This window comes from Strongylocentrotus purpuratus, unplaced genomic scaffold, assembly GCF_000002235.5.
Source record: "Strongylocentrotus purpuratus isolate Spur 01 unplaced genomic scaffold, Spur_5.0 spur5_contig_867, whole genome shotgun sequence".
NCBI lineage: Eukaryota > Metazoa > Echinodermata > Echinoidea > Camarodonta > Strongylocentrotidae > Strongylocentrotus > Strongylocentrotus purpuratus.
In genome coordinates, this window is record NW_022145576.1 from 325,001 (window position 1) to 347,430 (window position 22,430).

At 37.5% G+C, this 22,430-nt stretch overlaps 1 protein-coding gene across 1 annotated transcript in view; it reads left to right on the plus strand.

Annotated features, from left to right (window-relative positions):
• The window catches only part of LOC583276 (neuronal acetylcholine receptor subunit beta-3), a 34,810-nt gene extending 14,230 nt beyond the window's left edge, over nt 1-20,580 (plus strand). Inside the window, exons 2-7 of the mRNA XM_030975046.1 lie at nt 15,156-15,295; nt 15,868-15,912; nt 17,227-17,336; nt 17,882-18,770; nt 19,372-19,569; nt 19,932-20,580. Coding sequence (XP_030830906.1) covers nt 15,156-15,295; nt 15,868-15,912; nt 17,227-17,336; nt 17,882-18,770; nt 19,372-19,569; nt 19,932-20,138 — 1,589 coding nt within the window. The 3' untranslated portion in view covers nt 20,139-20,580. The remainder of the gene's footprint in view (nt 1-15,155; nt 15,296-15,867; nt 15,913-17,226; nt 17,337-17,881; nt 18,771-19,371; nt 19,570-19,931) is intronic.
• Nucleotides 20,581-22,430: the final 1,850 nt, after the last annotated feature.

Genomic DNA, 22,430 nt, shown 5'->3' on the forward strand with positions numbered 1-22,430 from the left:
GCTCTCTCTCTCTCTCTCTCTCTCTCTCTCTCTCTCATTCATCAAGTTAGGATTTCAATTATTATTGTAATTATATACCTTCCATGTTTTCTCTGACTTTACAAGATGTAATTGCCTTTGGTTTCGATAGCTGTTTACAATTTCTAATATGGCCTACAATCAGTCATCAAATCATGATTCCAGTAATGAAACTGTAACTCAATGCCTTGTTTTACTTTTCTGCCGTGGTGTAAGTTTCACTTGGCTTTGGCTGTAAGAATTATTGTATTCTGCAAAGCTTTTTTAATAAAAAATCATAAAATTATTTCAGTGATTAATCGTAACCCACTTCTTTATTATATTACCGTCGCAGTCTCAGTTTTACTCGATTTCGAAATTATTACCCTAGCTTTAGCCACGGCAGCCTTTATCAGCGCAAAGTGCATTTACAGGAATAATCCTACCAGGTACCCATTTATCTCACTTGGGTCGAGTGTGGCAATCGTAGATTAATCTTTAAGTTATGATGTATCCTGCATACATCCTGTGCATCAACAATTCTGTCTTAAGAAATATATCGGGCTCTTTAGATGATCTTAAAGGGATAATCACGCTGAATAAACAGCTGCTCAAGAGCGTTACAAGCCACACCCTCTACTACTCCATAGACTGTGTATAATGTGATAACAGTATACGCGTAATTAGGTAGACGGGTTAAGATCGGTAGAGACGTAATTAGTTAAACGTGTTATAAGATCAGTGCGGGAGTCCAGCTGTATGAGGGTGATGATGATGTTGGTGGTGGTGGTGGTGATGATGATGATGATGATGAGGAGGATGGTGGCGATGATGATGATGGTGGTGATGATGATGATGATGATGAGGATGGTGGCGATGGTGATGGTGATGGTGATGATGATGATGATAATGGTGATGATGATGGTGGTGATGTTAGTGATGATGATGATGTTGATGATGATGATGATGATGATAGTGGTGATGATGATGATGATGATGATGATAATGCTGATGATTATGATCGTAATAACAATGATTATGATGATGGTGGTGGTGGTGTTGTGCTGCTGCCGATGACAGTTGTGCTGCTGTTGCTGAATAAGGTAATAATAATAGAGGTATAGCTGTGGTGTTCATGATGGTATTGCTTGTGTCGGTGGTGATGATAGTGGTGGGGATAGATGTTGTTATGGGAATTGTGGTGGTGGTGGTGGTGGTGGTACCTGTTGTAGTAGTTTTGCTTATAGTGGTGATGATGGTGGTTGCTATCATGATGCAATATAAATTCACGACCATGTCCATGAAATGCTTTTATAATTTATAATCATCACTATAACTATGCGATGGCTTATCTTTAATAAAAACAGTTTACACATGCACGCGAATACATTCCGTTATAGGCAACTCTTGCACTTCTTTTGTCTTCTTTTGTCTACATGTCTCACATCGGTCAACCTGACCAACCCTTTGGCGTTTGTTTCAATTTGAATGTTTCATTTTGCTGATGTCTGGCTCACCTACGATGATCAAATTTCAATATGAGTTTTCACCCGACTGCTTAAGAATAATTGCTCCTTTAGTTTCCTGTCTCCAAAGGCGATATGAAGAGTACATCCTCAGTGCTTAGAGGTAATATATCACCACCATCCTACCCAAATAATAGACCATCGAAGGAAATTGCAAATAAAGACCTATCAAATTGCACTGTGTCTGCACTTTCAATAAATGAGAAAGAGGCATCCTAACCCTGCGTTCCTGTCTGGGAAAGTACGAACGATTGTATACCATTAGAGACAATGGAGAAGTCTATCAATTCAAACATTTCCATCAACAAATACATTAGTATTTGCTATCAATACTTATGTTATTCGAATGAAATTTAAAAGTTGTATCCTCCAATGCCTACATTTCTTCTCAGTTTGTCTTCATCTACTTTTTTTTCTTCTTTTCTACAATCGATTCCTAGATGCAAGAAACGTATTCATAATGATATTCTTACAGTAACCTGTCTTTATTTGTGATGGGTGTTTCCAACACAAGCCTTTCTTTTCCAGGTTTTTACCTCTGTCTTCTCACCGAATTGTTTGCTGTACTTGTCTCTGTGTTTACCACATTCTACCAATGGTAAATAGGAAATAAATGTGAATTTCAATTTCAAATCTTAATATGTAGAATATGAATTGTAGATTACCATTTTCATTTGTCTAGATTTCTTATTAGCCTTATATAGAAGAACATAATACAGGTAAAAATAATAATATTCCGCTTTTATATAGCGTCCAATATACCGATACAACGATGTGTCTAAGCGCTTTACAGATATATTATTACCCCGGTCATCGGATTCAGGCTTACCCGCACACAATGACAAGCGCACACTTGCTCATCCAAGCACATTAACTTTCGCATCCTACCGGGTACCAACTCCTGGGCGGAGAGTGGCAAATGTAGATTAGCGTCTTGCTTAAGGACATTAGTGCTGCGGTGGGACTCGAACCCCATACCTTGTGATCTGCAGTCGGGTGATTACAACAATATGAAAATAATAGAAAGATGATTAAGGTATAGTGGTTTGAAACGTTTCCTTCTAAAGTACGTTGTACTTGACTATACGAGTCAGGGTTAGATGTGAACCTATTACTCTCCAACTCTACAGGAGCTAAAATGGACGAGGAGTCGTTTCAGGGGCCAATTTTCGAGTGGAAAGCCGTTCTGAGGTAGTGGAATCAACTCTCTACGGAGTAATTCAACCACTACTGTGGAATGGATTCTACTAATTTTACAACATATCCCTGAATATAACTCCTATACATTGGATTTTCATTCCCGTTGCGTTAAACGTCCCATTTTTTGGCAGAATTTTCACAACGTATCACATTTTGACATACGTACAATGTAAGTAAACTCTGGGCATCCCACATGTATGCCTACACGTGGTGTTTGCCTAATTCAAATCCAAAACACAAAATGAGGTTATAACAGGCAGATGGCAAGATGAAAAAATGGTTGAATTATTGATTGAGAGCTAATTAACTTCTTCGGGAATCCCTCGTTTTCAATCTCTTCGAAAATTCCTTCGGATTGCTCCTGAGGGGGCCATAATAATTATGTTTTATCATCTCGAAATATAATTGGCAAACCCACGCCAGAGTGTGTTGTTCATTCCTTCGGGGGGCACGCAGGCTAAGTGTGGTGTTGTTTTTGATGTGCTCAAGGACAAACACTATGCTTTAAAGGCAGGCTTTACTACTTCAGCTAGACGGGATTAGACCACCCAGCGAGCCAGCGAGGTCACTGTGACAGGTGGCTATCTCATTAACTTAGCTCTCATTTAAAATTAAAAAAAGTGGATCATGGAGGACCAACAGGCACCGTTCCGGGAAGTTTTCTATATAGAGGGAGCAAGTAGCTACAAGTAGGACAGTGTGCCTTTAAAGATTGATCCTTTTTTACCTTTTCTTTGAAGCTTGAAAAAAGAACTGCTCCCATCACTCTACATGTTTGGTCATAAAAGAGACTTTTAGATTTGCGTGGACTGAATACGTGTGACGTCCATTCAAGGCAGTGCATTAAAAGGACGTCGATCGTAGCAATCCACGTTGTCGTTGTGCAAATCTGGTTAACGGATTAAACTGTTTTCGCATGGTTAGCCGATTCCACAACACGTCAGTGTGCAGCAGCTTAAGTAAGAATGTTTGGGGTTAGGGTTAGAATTAGGATTTAGGTTTATGGGCTTAGAATTAGATTTACCTTAACCCTTCTCTATCAACGGCGTATGGTAATTATGAGCATAATAATGAGGTTTAGTCCAATCCATTTGCAAGTTGAATTGATAAAAAGAGAGAATTAAAAAAAAAAAACGGTTACAATTTCTTTGAAATCGGACCAAAAAAAAAAAAGAAAAATATAGAATTTTATGAAATTTCATGAAAATATCACTGTGTTGTTTGTTTAATTTTCCTCTAATAATTTAACTTGCAAAAGGACCGGACTTGCCTTTCTATTTATTGGTACGCAGCTCCAATGGGATGCAATCCTTAAAGCTTAAAACTTCAAACCTCTTTCTTCTAATTGTTTCTCAGCCTTTCTATCATTGACTTTCTTCTTGACAAAAAAACAAATTTTATTGAAAGAAAATGAGGAAATGTGCCTTTTATTTTCATTTTCTGCAATGTCAGTATAATCATTGAACTATCCAACATTGCCTTGAGCCTTTTGAGAAGGTCCCTTTTGATTCATCCTCATATCAAAATGGATGATGTTTCATTGTCGTACAGTAACCATGGTAATGAGATGGGGAGATGAAGACGTTTGTAAATTATTCATGGTGGCTTCGTTTCTTTCTGACAGTCAATGGATTTGTTAAATAATTTGTTCATATATTTTTATGATTCGAGCACAATATTATCGGATTATGGTGAAATCTTACATCACTGAAAATTATGATGGCAACCAGTTATACTCCTGCCGAGTCAAGTAAAAAAAATAGGTCAAGGTAATGAATAAGGACTTATTGATTAAGGATTCAACAATAATTGAATACTTTCACCCCTGACATTTTATTGCTTGCAACCTTTTCATTCGTAATACTCTTTTTTAAATATTATCACCGATTACGATGACATTTTACCTGACAGTATGCATATTTCGTTTGCATTTTTTTTCTACTATTGAATACAGTGCATTATCTGATTTTTCGTTGATTTCTTTTCATTCTCCTGGCAGATAAGCTAGTGTTATCCCATCTTATAAATAGCATTTCATATCGGCATTGCCGTTTACAACCGTTTGTATTTTTCTAACGGTAAAGTGAATTTAGACTTCGGGTGAGAATAAAGAGGGTCACGAATGAGATTCCTCTTTAATAAATATCATACAAGTACATATGTGTAACAAAATGAACAAATATAGCCACTTAAGCTACCGAAGTCAAAAGCCGATTGATAAACAACGAAGGTCTAAATGAAGAAGGACAAAAACAGCGTCCCCAAATTAAAATGACCGTGTTGTCAATATTTACTGCAAATATAAACTCATAGATAGGACTCCTTTTATAGCATATCTGCACCAGTTTGGCCAGGAGGGATTAGACCTCCCTGCATGGTCACTGAAATGTGGTTACCTCATCAAATCAGCTCTCAATCAACACAAGAAAAAAGGGATCATGGGGGCCAACGGTCACCGATTAGGCATTGTTTGCTAAATAGAGGGCGCAAATAGCTATAAGTAGTGCAGTGGGGCTTTAAAGCTTGCCATCATACCATACCGTTGTAAATGTAAAGAGCTTAGCACATGAACATTCCGGGCACACCTTCACACATCTTCTATTGAATTACTGGTGTTAGAGACTCACGTGCAGAATAGCGCAAGTCTTGGGCGAAAAAGGCATCAGGTGAAAGTATTCGGGAATGATAAGGTACGGGGAGGATAACGCCTTAGAGATTAAGACAGTGAGCATGATCTATTAAACATGACGTTTTCGGTTACTAACTGGTCGCATGTTAGTATAAACAGATGGTGCGGAGAGTTAAACATAATGGCCCCAAAAACGAAGATATGTATATTTACGTAATCCTTTTCATCTCCCTAATCTGAATTCATGGAACATACTGATAACACCTATGCTAATTAATAATTATCTCCCATTTCGTTTTTTTAATGCTGGATTGCGACCGCCTTCCTCCTCTCCCTGGACGCAGCTATATTTTTCATACCAATATTCACCGCGCTAGCTTCATACTCTGCTACTGCGGAACAGCTTTAAGCATATTTGTGTACAAACATGCATGATGGTATCATCAGCAATGTATTCATATCTAACCCTGATAGTTATCGAATCAGGGGAGTGTTTCACAAAGGCTAAGATCTACTTTAAGTTGGACTTAACTTTGCTCTCACCATTTACTGGCATTTGTCTCTCAAGGGACGTACAAATCATTGTCACAAATGTATAGACTTTACATTTTTGGATAATTCATTATTATAATTGAAGGAAAAAATATCATCTAAAGATCATAATGGTGGGAGCAAACAGTGGCATGAACGGCCTGCCATCGTTAAGTCTAACTTTAAGTCAATCTTAGTCTTTGTGACACACTCTCCTGAACTGTTTGCTTCAAAAGCAAGTTTAGCTAAAACTGTGTTTTGATTATTATAGTCATGTCCCTAGTTTTTGCTATGAGGGTAGTACGGTGATGTCAGTTGGGGGGGGGGGGGGGGTCGACGATTTTCTGATTTACTCATTCGCTGATATCTGTAGGCAGAACTAAAATACACGGTACACAGTTTTTTTTTAAAATTCATATGCACAAAGGGGAACCAAGTTATTTTAAAGAGCCACTGATTTGAAGAAAGAAAAAAAAGAAATCATTAAAATGGACCAGCCAGCAAAATTATGTCCTATTCATGCAGACTGCTTAATCAGCGATGAATATACCAACATTGTTTCAGCCAGTACTGTTTTATGGCCTATATAATGAAGCGTGTCAAAAAGAGAGTCTCAAAAATATCTTTATTGAATCAGATAAATCGAATCAGACGATGATGTTGTTTTGTTGTTGTTGTTTTTTCAGATAGAACCGATCCAACACAAACATGTACATAAGCCACTGTCGTCAAAGAAATAACAATCCCAATTAGACTGATGTAATTCTATTAAAAGATTCCGGTTCCTTGATAACCTTGACTGACTCCTAGCAAATGGATTCTGACACCGTTTCCCGCCAATATGAAAATAAATCCGCGTTCTTCTTTGCGAATATCAATCCCTCCAGTTGACTTTGTGCACGTATCATGGCTATTACATTAGCCTCCTTTTGCGTTAAATGGCGGTAGAGGTATGGTGAACCACGTGTATAACTGCCCATGCTCTCTCTCTCTCTCTCTCTCTCTCTCTCTCTCTCTCTTTCTCCCTCTCTCTCTCTCTCTCTTTCTCTCTCTCTCTCCCACCTCTCTCTCCTTTTCTCTCCCTCCCCCTCTCTATCTCTCTCTCTCTCCCCTTCTCTCTACCTCTCTCTCTCAGGCACTCTGACATTAATGTAGGTCTGTTATTTCATACTCGTGAGGGTGGAACAAAGACAAGCTCTTTGCGACCATCGATTTCTTGTTCTATTCAGTGAAGCTATATTGAGAAAGTACATTGTTGTTCACTTGAAAAGGATCTCACTGAGCCAGATTTGAGCTCATCCATTGCCACAATATTTGGTCATATTTTGTCTGGTCCATGACCTTTATCTTTTCCTTATTCAATTCTATTGAGCGCAGGCTCTCACTTTCCATCTTTCTTTCCCGTTAGCTCTTTCCGTGTGATCTCTTTTTCTCCCTTTAAACACACACACACACACACACACACACACACGCCCACACACACACTCTCTCTCTCTATCTCTCCCTTTCTCTCTTCTTCCAGCTCTCTCTCTCTCTCCATTCCCTCTCTATCTCTCTCCATTTCCCTCTCTATCTATCTCTCTTTCTCTCTTCTTCCAAATCTCTCTCGCCAACACACACACTTTCTATCTCTCTTTCTCTTCTTCCAACTCTTTCTCTTCCTCTCCCTCTTTATATTTCCTTATTTCTCTTCCTCTATACCCCAACCCCCTTTTCACGCTCCTTTCTTTCTCTTTCACACTGAAACTCTCATCTCATCCCCTCTTCCCCAGTGGGTAGTTTGCTCATCAGTTTAAATTATTTTCCCTTTTTTCTTAAATTCTCTCTCTGTCCTTTTCGTTGTCTCTGTCTGTCCGTCTCTCTCTCTCTCTCTCTCTGTCCCCTTTCATCTTTTATCTCCTCCCACACTTTCCCTTGATGCATGTGTAGATTCTTCTGTACCATCGTCTCTATATCCAGGCTATTTTCCCCCTTTCTTACCCTGGCCTGTCATCGTACCAAATAATGAGATAACCTATTTTCATACAGCGTCACATTTTGAGCAAAGACGGTTGCCTCGTACCTATACGTCAACAGTAAACTGCTGATTTTATCTTCATATTTATGAATGCTTACTTCAGTTAGATATACATTATGACGATCCCTGTGACGTGGTATGACATAGAACCTCTCCTACATGTAGAACATTTGAACTTAAGCTTGGGTTAAAGGAATCAAGAGTTTATTTGTAATTCATTTATATGTTTTGGAAAGATGCTTTAGACTTGGACACAGGAAAAACATAATCATAATCATCTCGATTCCATATCATGAATGTGAACCAACCTAGGAAATTTAACAAAAAACGCGTGTGTTTACTTCACACAGTAGTTTATGAATTCAATTCAGCTCAATTCAATTCAAATAAGGTTTATTCAAGACTTGTCAAAAAGTCCAAAGACTAAAAATGCAAATTTACATCAAACATATAATCATATTAAAAAAACATTCAAAGACATATATATAAATAAAGAAAAACATAGCAAATGGGAAAAATATATCAAAATAATTGTTTTTTACATTAAAACATCAGAATAATTGTCATAGACAAATCAAATGTATACAGATACGTGAATTCAATTAACTGTAACATAGGAAAAAACTGCGATAAAATGCAATAAAAATTCCATGAATAGAGCAATGCAATCAACTAAGTTTTAATCAGTTAAGATACAATATGATTTCAAAATGTTTAATATGAAGGCAGCCCGAGAGGCAATGTAATATTAATGGGCTACTTCATAACATTTTGCACTTCTTTAAGGAAACAATCAATACACGCTTAAAGATGTAACACGTTTTCGCAATATCTAATGTGAAAAAAGCCTGGAGAGATACAACGTAAGTGTAATACAGTGAACTAGACCTTTTTTTAATGCAACACGTGCCTCATTTATTATTTTATTCTACATATTTTACTTACCTACATCTGTTCAGAGTCAAAAAGGCATTAAGTCTGTGTTATAGTATATGAGTTAACGCCCTTCTGGCTCCAAACAGACGAATTATTGTAAGAGTTGAACTGCACGTTTTGCTCATTAATTAGCATTACAGTAGTATGGCTGACGAAGAAGAAAAAAAAACTTCCTTTCTATAACAAGGTGATTTTTTTCTTCTTTTGACCTATATACAAGACAGCCGAATCTGATGATCATGGCTTCTGAAATGGTACTTCTAATCCAGTGATCACTAATTATTTCATCAGTAGAGCATGAGAATCAGAAAGGCATGGATTATTCCATGTCAGTTTACATAAAACGTGTTAATAAAGGTAACCCGTTTTTGGCTCTCAACAGACATATTTCCTTTAAAGCTTATCTGCCATAGTTTACAGGAGGGATTAGACCGCCCTACAAGGTCACTGGACATGTGGTTATCTCATCAACTCAGCTCTCAGTTAACATAAGAAAAAGAGGATCATGGGGGACCAATGGTCACCGATTAAGCATTGTTGGTTATATAGAGGGCGCAAGTAGCTACAAGTAGTGCAGTGGGCCTTTAACAAAAATCCATTTATCTATATTTTCAAAGTGTATCGGCACCGTGCATCTATATTTGTGTGTGTAAAAGAGAAAAATATGATGATTAAAATAAACCATCATTTGTATAACAAACTATGATCGTACATACAATATTAGCATTGTGATGATAATTTTAGTCTTGATTTTACTATGTTCTGTATACTCACGTTTAACACTCCTCCCATGTACGAAGATCATTATTCTCGTCAAATATTCCAAAGATTCTAATGAGTTATTTTTCAACTTTTCTTTAAAATAAAACCCATTTTGTTTTTCAATTTTATGAACAAAATTATGTAACACTGCTGATATCATTGTTTCAGCTAATACTGCTATATTATTATTAGTATTTTTTATTTTTATCAATACGTCAAAGAATTTGTAGTTCCGCCTCTTCCTCGGATCATATTCCATCCTTCTGTTTGTCGATTTGCACTTCATACTTAAACGTCTCAACTATACCCCACGAAAGTGCATGTACTCTCGATTTAAAGTTAAATGGGTCGCATGGAGAGATACTATAGCAAGTCTTTTATGTGCTAAACTGACATAATCTACCGATAAATAACATTCTAGTTAGGCTTAATGTAGTAGCTTGTGACGTATTTCGTGCCCTCGTTGTTTAAACGTGTGATGTATTAATAAACATTCCGCCAAATGCCCTAGGGAAAAATTCGGGTGTTATTCATTTGCCATTAACAGTGTCCTCTCTCTTTCCAAGTAGGCCTGCTAAACGATCAATACAGTAATTAATTGCATATCTTTAACAAGTGCTTGACAAAGGCTTAAACTCACCCCAAAACATATCGATGATTAAGTATTATCGATGTGTTAGGCCTTGTGAAGGTAATTCGTCTGAAAATTATGGATTTCAGGGCACATTCATTATACAAATCTATCCATATGAATATAAATTCATATCTAATCCATATCAAGAAATTGATGTATCAAGCTGCATAAGATATAGACTGATACATAATTACCTTTTGTTTAGTTCTGTATTTTGGCTTGAAGTTCAGTTACGCAATAAAACTATTGAAATGCAAAAGAAACAAATTAAGCAAATGAGCAAAAGAATGCAAAACATTCAAAGCAAACAAATAGAGCAAAGAAGAATAAAGAAATAAAAACGAAAAACAGACACTGTTGAATATTCCTCCCCCTTTCGACATTTTACAACCAAATGAATTATAATTTTGATAGAAACTGTTTGACGTACATGTAGAATTGACTACTTTGCATTATGGTTTATTTGAAAGCCATATTGATTTCATTTAACTCATAGCTATTAAGCTCGGTTCCCAGCGTGTAGAGTTTGAGGGATCGAGATGGGCAGTGTTTGGAACAAGTGTTTATGTCCAAAATGACAGTCTGTTTATTTCCCGTTTAATTAAAGGAACACTCCCGCTGTAAAACAAAAATTATGACGTTGGTCATGGGTTGTCCAGCAGCTGTAAAAAATATATCGGTCATCCTAAACACATGTTCTCGGTTATACTGTGTTATGATGCACACTGACAACACAATAAATATGGGACTATACTTTAATTACACGCTGTGTTGAAGCATATCGGGATGAGCCTTGGTTAAAAATCATTTGTAAGGATTCCCCTTTCGATGCCGTCTTGTCACACATCCATGCGGGTTGGCGTAGAAGACAGTCGAATAGAATAATAAAATAGCATGAAGCCTGTGTATGCCCCCTGTTTGAAGGACATAGGAGGACAACAAACGTCTGCTCATACTTGATTTTATTTGATTGTATTTGATTTCATTTGATTCGATTTTATTTTATTTCTGCATCTCCCCCTCACACCTTTAAAGGGAATTCCGAATTTATCATTTTCTTAGAAAACATTACTTAGGACGATTAGAACAGAAGTTCTTCCCCAGATAAGAATGTCTGTCACTATAAGCGAATAAATTAGTTGCACTAAATCTGCATTGTCAATCAATTTTATAATCTTGTTCCTCACTGTGGCCCTTACGATGTTGATTATGTTTTTGTTTTTTACATTCTATTTCATCAAAGACATTTTTTTTTTTATATAATTGGAAAAAATATCAAAATGTACTTCATTAACTAATTAGAACAGCTGATTTTAAAGGTTGTTCAAGTCCACAACGTCAGTGAAAATTAAGTAGAAGGCCCTTCCCACAAACATGTCAAATTATCAAGTTATTTGCTTGTGGCACATTAGCCTGAGCTAATTAGCAAAGGCTTTCGATCTCCGGGGTGTAATTCGCTGTAATAGATTGGTGCAAAAATTAAGGATGATCTAAAATCATGTTTCTCGTAAACATCGATGTTTTACCTTGAACCATAATGACAGCCTTCTGCATCCAATGCGTTAGGTGGCAGACGACGTGACAACCTCGTACAAATATGATTAAAATATAAGATAGGATTTAGAAAAATATATTGAATATTCTAAACATGCTAAACGTATGGCTATATAGCCGAATTTAACCGAAGGCCCACGAGACCGAAGGAAAATTTGGTGATGTGAACCTTAGTTCTAGTTGATCTTCGGTCTCGCCCATCTTCGGAATAGTTCGTTGTGAACAAATGGACATTGAATTTCGTGAATCTTCGGGCATCTACGGAATGCCTCTAACAAAGTTTCATACTCCCCTCCTATTTGTGTGTATGACTGTCACAAAAGCATAGATAATGAAGTACATGCATTGTACATGGGTTTATATTAATTTGAGGTGGAATAAATTAATTATGTAGAAATGTAGCATAGTGAAATGCACGAGTATTGATCTGCTACATAGTACGTTCCCATCGCCCGCTCGGAATGACCGCTCGGATTGAGACCGAGATCGATAATGACACACGGTTGATGTTTTGGCCTAATAAACCAAGGTTACTTGATGCAAGTGGAGTCTGGTTTTATGAAATGCAATTTTATGAATGAACACCCATCGTATTCATTATATTAATTGCGAGGATGAAAATGGGTGAAAGATGAAAAACGTAACGTTGTCTGCAATAGCGTCGACAAAACGTGAGTTGAATGGTTTTACACTATATACAGAAATACTGAGGTAGTATATCTGTCCGATACACGAGGGCTATAAACATATCCATGTCATTTATAAGGATGGTGATATGTCGAACTGGTCTAAGCTCGAATCTAACCTGCCATGACTCCACTGTCCTTTGGAAATCATTAATATATATTTACTACTCTATGCCCAGGTGAACTAAGCGAGTGCCTGAGACAATTTTTTTCCTTTAATGATTCTAGCGTTTTCGGATACCTTAACAGCTAAAGCAAGGGCAAAACGAATGTATACTCCTGTATTGAACGTCCCGTGCAATGGATATGAGTGAACATAGCATGAGGGATAATCTAACGTTAGATAGGCCTAATATGAGAAATCACCCTCAACAATTATTAACTTCATTTAGAAATGAGCGCCGAAAAGAGCTTTACAATCGCAATCTCCGAAATTTGAAGTTCGAAGCATCAATAGCCATTAGGCTTTTACAGTGTACTTGGAAATGGCGTGCTTTAATCAACTTACCGTCGTTTCATAATTATATACCACTGCTATTAGTCAATATGACACACGGGTCAAAAAGTATACATCGAACGTCGATGACCTTTTTGCCTTTTAATCAAAGATTATAATGAAAGATCGATATCGATTTTCTAAAAGACAATAATATTCCCGACTGTTTATCATAATTGGTAGTGTAGCTAAACAATTATGATGACGTAACCATATTAGGGTCATAAAATCAACCAATGAATATGACTATAATGACCGTGTATACAACATAGCCATCTTTGAGAGCATATTGAGTAGGCGAGCTTGCGAAGCTTATAAATAATATTCACTTATATTTTAATTTTCTTCCTGTCTTAATCTTTGTTATAACTTTTAAATGTACATTGTATTTTTATTTTACTGCAAGCAATCTGAGCTTGATTAATAGCAATCATGATAGATTTGAAGAAAAAAAATACATATTTCAAGTTATTACTTATATTCCTCTATATTTATTACCGAAGAATATGGCTCTATTTGATAGATATTGGGGTAATTAGGTAAGCCCCCCCCCCCATGTACCCATAATGTAACCATAATCAACGTCTCCTTACTGAAATTAATTACGATTGTGAAGAAACGAAGGCTGTCACAAGTGAATGAAACTATTCATGGTTTATACAGCAAGTTTAATGGAGTTGCCTTGGTAACAATAAGCATGATTCATAATTATGGGGAATGAACATTCGATCTTATGATTTTATTTTATTTCTGCATTTTTCCAAACTCAATAACTGAATAACAAATAACACATAAACATAAGGTATAATACAACATATACAAACAATAATAATTTCATGTCAAGATTTTGTTTAGATATACATATTCACATATAATGACGAAAATAAATATATTTCTATAACATATTGTTATAAATTTAAAGTATTATCCGAACTATCTGTGGAAAAAGTGCAGGAGACCGCAATCATAAGCGATGCTTGACAAGGATGGCGGCCTCATGATGCGGCCAAGCGTTCGATAGACAGATAAATAACATTATCCACATAATCACCGGACCAGCACTTTCCCAGAAAAACAACAACACATCATTAAAAAGTGCCATTCTGACTTTATGATTAATGAAAAATAGACGGATGATGATATTTGGTGGAATAAGTTAATTGGTAGAAGCGGTTGTAAAACGGCATGAAAATGTTTTCAAATGTCTATTCCTGAAATTGAAAAAAAAATTGTTGATATATTTCCACTGTAGACTATATTTCAATAGGTCTGCCCTTAGAAAATGGTAACAAATCCAAATTCATTTCCACAACCTACTGTTGTTTTTGTCTCTAGTATCGACATGAAAATGACTACTTGTCAAAATGGCCTACTAAAGGCCATTTTCTCCTTTAATCAATGTAATAATGAGTATCAATAGCTGGATTAAAAAAAATATTAAGACCGGTCCACCCCACCCCCCCCCCCCCCCCCACCCCGTTCTCATTTTCTTCTCTATGTATAGGATCTTATCCTATTCTTAGACATAGGCTAATCTGTAAGTGCAACCGAGTCAAAGTACTCACTGATCGGATTACACGGGGTACTACTTTGCTGGTTAGATAAGCATGAAGAAAACTAGATTATGACTGTACGATTCAGATCATGTGTGTGATGTCATTAATATGTCAGATATAGCTGTGACAAGCTTGCATCGGGACATCACTGTACATAGACCGACAGCCTACGTGACCTACATTGTCGGTTTCGTATACTCTAGATAAGTTGTCAATAAGTCTACCACGGGCTGTCACTTTATCATTATCTTCATCATTATCATAATCATCATCACCTTCTTCTCCTTTTCCCCCTCATCTCCTCCTCCTTCCCCTTCTTCTTTTTCCTCCTCCTCCTCCTCCTTCTTCTTCTTCTTCTTCTTCTTCTTCTTCTTCTTCTTCTTCTTCTGCTTCTTCTTCTACCTCAGAAGGAGAAGAAGAAGGAGGAGGGGAGGGCCCCTCCTCCTTCTTCTTCTCCTTCTTCTTCTTCTTCTTTTTCTTCTTCTTCTTCTTCTTCTTCTTCTTCTTCTTCTTCTTCTTCTCTCTCTCTACACCATCTCGCTTGTAAATTAAATTTCTTCATAATAATTACACCATGTATTTATTCGTCCATTTTCACACCTTTCTCATTATTTTGTGTTTACATCTACAGAGGCCCAGTGCTCTGAATCTGCCGAAGCACTGTTTGAGAAACTGATGACAAAATACAACCCTCTGATTCGGCCAGTAGCTAACGACTCCGATATCCTGGATGTATTTATCGGCCTAGCCCTATCACAACTTGTCGACATCGTGAGTATGGGATCGCATTCCTCTTATGAAAGCCAGAAGTGTGTTAACTTTCGTCATCTGTGTTTGACAGCACAAACACAGGAGTGTCGCTCAATAAAGGGGGGGGGGGGGGGGGTGGATGGGGTGTCGAATGTTATCATTTGGGTGGTATTATCTCTTTTTTGATGGGATTTTTTTTATTCTAAGACAGTTACTCTCGTCTTGCAATGCCGTAGTCCGAGTATCGATTTTTATTTTTGTTCATAAGATTTGATTTAGTTTTGGGAGCTTCGGTATAGGATGAGGAGCGGTGTTGTCAAATTTAGATGCAATGTATCCTCTTTTGCTGGCTAGAAATTTGCCTAAAACCATCAGATCATAGATTTCCAGTCACAAAATTCAGAATTTACTTTCGGCAGTCTTGTATTCATTCTTTAGATACCGGTTTTTACGTTTTAGGACAGAAATATAATCATCGCCCCTGGTTGCATCTAATCTTCCATTTTATCATTTGTAAGGTGTAATCATACCTAAGATTTGAATTTTTAGTATGTTTGTGTTGCTACTATGTTTATTATTCATTATTTTTACAGGATGAAAAGAACCAGATCATGGTCACTAGTATCTGGCTTAAACAGGTAAGTAAATCAAAAGTCCTTGTTAAAATCTATACGCATGCATATAATAATTACTTTGCCATTTTGGACCTTTATGTAAAGAAGAGTAAGAATTTGATTTAAAGAGAAGGTGGAGTTCTTGTGAACGTGAGGAATAATTTTGATATTTCTCATTCTCTTTATTACCATATTGAATAATATCATACCTGTCATAATAGCAATATCCTATGAAAAAAAAACTGATCTAGATATTCTTTGGCCACTTCTTGAGGTAGCCCAGTGTATCAGTATTTTCATGTCAGTTATTTGTGATTTTCAGCAACAATTAGTAAAGTCTTTGTTATTTTGACAATTCCAAAATATTACAATACATAATTCAAAAAACAAGAAATTTAGAATCAACTAAAGACCCATTCTTTCACATTACAATTATTTCACCAGTACTCGACGTCATCTTTAATTTTCGCGAGACGTATATCATCGGAAATAGATCACAATTTTACGTCGCTCTCTAGCCCATTTCATTAGGCCCGAATAGCGGTATTATAAACACTTTTTATGTCAACACACTATAAAAATTGATTTACTACATTTCCTGTATTTAGCTCCTTTGACGAATTACGCAGTGATCCTGGCAATTAATCAATTGTTTATAGGTACCTTTCTTTGACCCCCCCATCTTTTATTATTATTCATCTCCTTGTAGCACATATAAAGTAAATTGGCCCCATTTTCCTTGGAAAATAAACCAATTGTTGTTGTTGTTATTATTATTATTATCATTATTTTTTTTATTATCATTATATTATCATCATCATCATTATTATTTGTATTATTAGTATTAGTAGTTGTAGTAGTAGTAGTAGTTGTTGTTGTTGTAGTTGTAGTAGTAGTAGTAGTAGTAGTAGTAGTAGTAGTAATAGTATACAGTAGTAGTAGTATAGTAGTAGTAGTAGTAGTAGTAGTAGTAGTAGTAGTAGTTATTGTTGTTGTAGTAGTAGTAGTAGTAGTAGTAGTAGTAGTAGTAATATTATAGTAGTAGTAGTAGTTGTAGTAGTAGTAGTAGTAGTAGTAGTAGTAGAAGTAGTAGTAGTAGTAGTAGTATAGTAGTAGTAGTAGTAGTAGTAGTAGTAGTAGTAGTAGTAGTAGTAGTTGTAGTAGTAGTAGTAGTAGTAGTAGTAGTAGTAGTAGTAGTAGTAGTAGTAATATAGTAGTAGTATGAACATTATCATTATTATAGTATTATAATTATTATTACATTAACATTACTTTTATTGTTGTTGTTAATGTTGATGATGCTGTAACCATTATTTATATTACCATGTTTTCGTACAGCAATGGACGGATTACAGACTCGTATGGAAACCCGAGGACTATGGTGGCATTACCTACATCCATTTCCCAATCCAACGATTATGGGCACCAGACTTGGTTCTCTATAACACGTAAGTTACTCTGTCCAACCAAAGACAATACATCGTCTCCTGTGGCGTATCTAACTAAACTCGGCGAAGTCAGCGGACACAATCGTAACGCCCCCCTGCCGATTTAACCCCCCCCCCCAAAAAAAAAAAAAAAAAAAAAATTAAAAAATGTTATAACTCTCCGAAAACCGTCCTTCGTCAAAATCGTCAAAAGTCTGACTGTAACCAACATAGATCGGAGCCGGCGAACGCCCCTACGATTGAAGTCCCAGAAATCGACTTGAAAGAAGAATTTTTTATTAGTAGTGTCTTCCACTATGCCCCAGTGCCCTTCCAGCCCCCTTTGCCCTTCCATAGAATGTGTAGACATCAGTTTGATAGCTTGACTTGCTAATGCTATATGATCTTTTATGTATTTTTTGTTTTCTGTGTCCAGACTTACAAAACCCTCAAAATGTTGCACCTTCTAATTAAAAAGCAGCCTTATATAATGAGAATGAAGCAATATGAATTGAAGAAGCGAAAAATCATGTAATATATTTATTACTTCTTGTATCTTCTTGCAGAGCTGAAGGAGCATATGCTGTGGAGGTGATGAACAGTGCCACGATTTTCTACGATGGCTCAGTCACTTGGAAACCTCCCGCTATTTTCCGCAGCTCCTGCAGCATTGACATTGAGTACTTCCCGTTCGACGAGCAGCGTTGCATCATGAAATTCGGATCCTGGACTTACGCCGGTGACGTCGTCGACCTGATCGCGTTGAATTCCAACGTCGAGCGAGAGAACTACCGCGCGAACGGCGAGTGGGAGATCGTCGATGCACCCGCTGTCAGGTCCGCCCTCAAGTACCCCTGCTGCGTGGAGATCTACATCGATGTTACCTACACGTTAGTTCTGCATCGGAATCCGTTGTTTTATATCATTACCTTGGTGATCCCCTGTGTGCTGATCTCGTTGATGACCGCGCTGGTTTTCTACCTCCCCTCCGACGCTCAGGAAAAGATCACCCTCTCCATCTCCGTTCTTCTGGCTCTCATCGTGTTCCTTCTCTTGATCCCTAACCTCATCCCGCCAACCTCAAAGACCATACCCCTCATCGGTCGGTACATGCTCTTCACCATGGCCATGGTATCCCTGTCCATCCTGGCCACCGTCGTCACCATCAACGTCCACTTCCGCAGCATCACCACCCACGAGATGCCACCATGGATGAAGACGTGGTTCTTGAACTATTTACCCCGGGCTTTCTGCATGGAGAGACCCGATGGACTGAAGGCGAGGAAGGAGAAGAAGATGAAGAAGAAGCTGCAGAAGGAAGCCATCAGGAAGTACAACAATCCGTACATGTACTCGCCCTCCTCATCGTCAGGGGTATGGGAAGAAAGATCGGGGAACTACAGTCAGAATGGCAACTACAGGATGTATAATGGAAGACCCTACAATAAACTTGAGGTAATATTCCTATCAGCCGGTTTCTTTTCTTCCTTTTCTTCTACTCTCCGTCGCTTAACCTTTTTTCCCCATCCTATACCCATGAATATTACATTATTATCAATCTTTTCTGCACCCACATCCCATCATCTATCTTTCTCTAACTCTCCCCCTAACTTTTTTTTTGCCGTAGAGTCCTACTACAAATAAATAGTTTCTCTTATTTACCACCCCTTTTCCTCCCTTCCCCTATCCCCTCTCCTCGGCTCTCTCCCCCCCCCTCTCCCCCCCTCTCTCTCTCTCTCTCTCTCTCTCTCTCTCCATCCTTCTCCCCTCTCTCTCTTTATCTCTTTGTCTCTATTAAATTGTATCTCTCTTTCTTGACTCGCCCCCTTCTCTCTCCTTCACTACTCGCTCTCTTTCTCCTCTTTTCTCGTTCTAGTTTCGACTTCCCCATTCTCTTTCTCGAGCTGCATGTTCTTGACAGAGTTGAGCCTATCAATAATATTGATAACATATTTTTCGAAGTCATTTCGCTATTGTAAAATAATCTCGTCAAGCAAAGGTAACTGTATATTTAATTGCATGCTATTTTTTTTTTATAATCATTATTCTAATGCAGCTCCGAACGATCACGCCATCACTGCGGGAAGAAATAGAAGGGCGCGAAGTCGAGCACAACACGATGCGACGATTCAGAGCGGACTCAGACGATTCAGACGAAGGGAGCTCGAGAACTCGTGAGAGGGAATGGAAGGCCCTCCTAGCATCTCTTCAGTATATCAAAGACAACATCAATTATGAGGATGACGTCGACCAGGTAAGATTGAGAGGAATTTTGTTTTTCCTGAAAACTTTTTAAAAAAAATGCAACCCCCCCCCCTCCCTCCCCCTTTAGAGACTGAAGAGGGTCAGCAGGATTTCCGGGGCAATATTCTGATTTTCCTCTCCTTACCCTACCGTCAGACCGAAGAGAGGGGCGACGGGGTTCATTCAAAATCTGTGATCTCCCCCCCCCCCTCCCTTCAGATTATAGTTGATCAACCTTCGCTTATTGCTAAGTTTCAATTCAATTCAATTCAATTTCAATTTATTGTCCAATATTGGAAATTTGATTTGCTCACATTTTACAAACGTACAAAGAATAAAAATAAGTTAATCATTGATTTCTCTATCTTTTAGTCGGAGGAAGACTGGAAGTTCGTGGCCTTAGTCATCGACCGTATTCTTCTTTGGGTCTTCCTGTTAGTCGCCGTTGTCGGAACGATCGCCGTCTTCATCGAGGCCCCCATCTTCTGGGAGAAGAGCGACGCCCATCCCATACTCGTCCACGAAGAACCCGTTCTCATCTCCCGTCTAACAAACGACCAGATACAGGGAAGCGCATGATCACTGACTGACGGACTATTACTCACTAAGTGTACACGAGTGACATGGAAATCCACTCTAAAAATTGAGAGTAGAATCCACTCCAAAAAGAGTCATTCAAACATACATTAGAGTAGATTTCACTATATTTTCGAGTTGATTTTACTATATTTTAGAGTGGATTCCACTATATTTTGGAGTGGATTCCACTATATTTTGGAGTGGATTCCACTATATTTTGGAGTGGATTCCGCTATATATGGATTTGAATTGATCCCAAGTATGACTGATAAAAGAATGGAAATCCAATGTCCACTCCTCTGCATCAATATGTTATAGCCTATCATAAACTTTTAAAAAAATATCTACTAATAGCAATGCATTTTAATCGTCTTTTCTGGTGCGGAGTTTATTCAGTTTAGGAACACGAGAAGACATTCGTAGTAAAAAAAAAAAAAAAAACGTGACATGATCTTTCAGGGAATAAATCATTTTAGCATCTTCTAAAGAATTTCACCATTTCGCGTAACCCTTGAGAATTTCGGATCTTCTTGGCGGATATTTGGAAAACGAAAAGCAAAGTTACAATGCCATGACAACGACATGATTCATGGTGCTTGCAGTTAATGCGTTACTGTGAATGTGATTCAAAAGGATTACTTGCCTCACACGACCGGCAAAATGTGTCCACTTAGGTTTTTTAGAGAAGTGTAGAATGCTTTGTTTACCATTTCACGTTTCGCTTTTAGGACCGCAGGACATTAAAGTTACAAGTTCCAATTGACAAATCTTATACTGTAATTCACACACTGCAAAAGACAGTTGAAGAAGTCAGCAAGTGATTTGCTTGATTATTTAGCACACCATAAGTCAGTGGCACTTTAATAGTTTTTTCTCGATTATATACATATGGCTTCCGTATATGCCGCATCTAAAGTATAGGGGGAGAGAGAGAGAGGGAATGAGCAAGGGAGAGACAAGAAAAGAGAGGGGGACGTTGGCAAAGTATGTATAGTGTACTAAACTTCACACGACAAACATTATTTTCACCTGTAAGAATTAGTGTAAGTAAGACATGGTATGGTACAATGACCTTCCTGTACAAACCACACCAGAATCTTTTACGAATGACAACCATCATTAATCATGATGACCAAGAATGTGTATATAGATAATTAGACGTTTAAACTGTAATATAGAACTAAGTCTCCAGGGAGTGATGTTGTAAAATTTGAAGTATTTTCGGGGCATTATAACAAATGATTTCTGCGTTGTATACAATTTATTCTGGCACCAAAAGCAAGATTACAATTTGACGGCGATATGCCCGTGCAGTGTATTATAAAAGGATAACAGAGTTGGCTTTATTACATGAATTGATAATTTTCTTGTTATGCAACATCATGCTCTTGTATATCGTTGTGTGCTCATTTACTTCTCACACTGACAAAGCCAAAGCCCCTATATAAAGTATTCTTTTCCTGTAAGTTTTGGTTTATTCCTCATGTTCTGCTTTGCTGAAACAGATAGTATCATTGTAAATAATGTATACATAATATGACAAAGCGAAGCATGTATTTATGTAATGTTAACCTTTAACCTTTATGAAGCATAATTATGTCCATGTGTGTTATTTGTCTTTCATTATAAAACCGAACAATTTCCATATCGTTCATTGACTGCATGTACGAATGTATCATTGTGCCTTTAATTGATTCTTTATGTGACATCATGACATTTGTTTGATTTTGTGATGGAACTAATAAAGAGATTTAAAAATACATGTCTACATTATTTATTCATTATAATAATTTTATGTCATATTGTACCATGGTATAATTACGGAAATAAATTACTTAATACAGACTTCATGATCGAGAGGGAGCTTCAAGATTCAAATTATGAAAGAAAGATCTGGGTACAGATAAGTGAGAGGGAGAGAGAGAGAGAGAGAGAGAGAGAGAGGGGGGGGGGGGGGGGGAGAGAGGGAGAGAGAGAGAAAGAGAGAGAGAGAGAGAGAGAGAGAGTGAGGGTGAGAGAGAAAGAGAGAGAGAGAGAGAGAGAGAGAGAGAGAGAGAGAGTGAGAGTGAGAGAGAAAAAAGTAGATAGATGGATAGACAGAAAGATTGACTGCCGGATAGATGGATATTGTGGATATCGATCGATGAGGGAGATGAATAGATGGATGGATGGATAAACAGATAGAAGATGGATTTAAGGATAAACAGGCAGACAGACAGACAGAAAGATAGATGAAAAGATAGATATAGATAGACAAACAGAAAGATAAGAAACCATGCAATCCCATGTAAC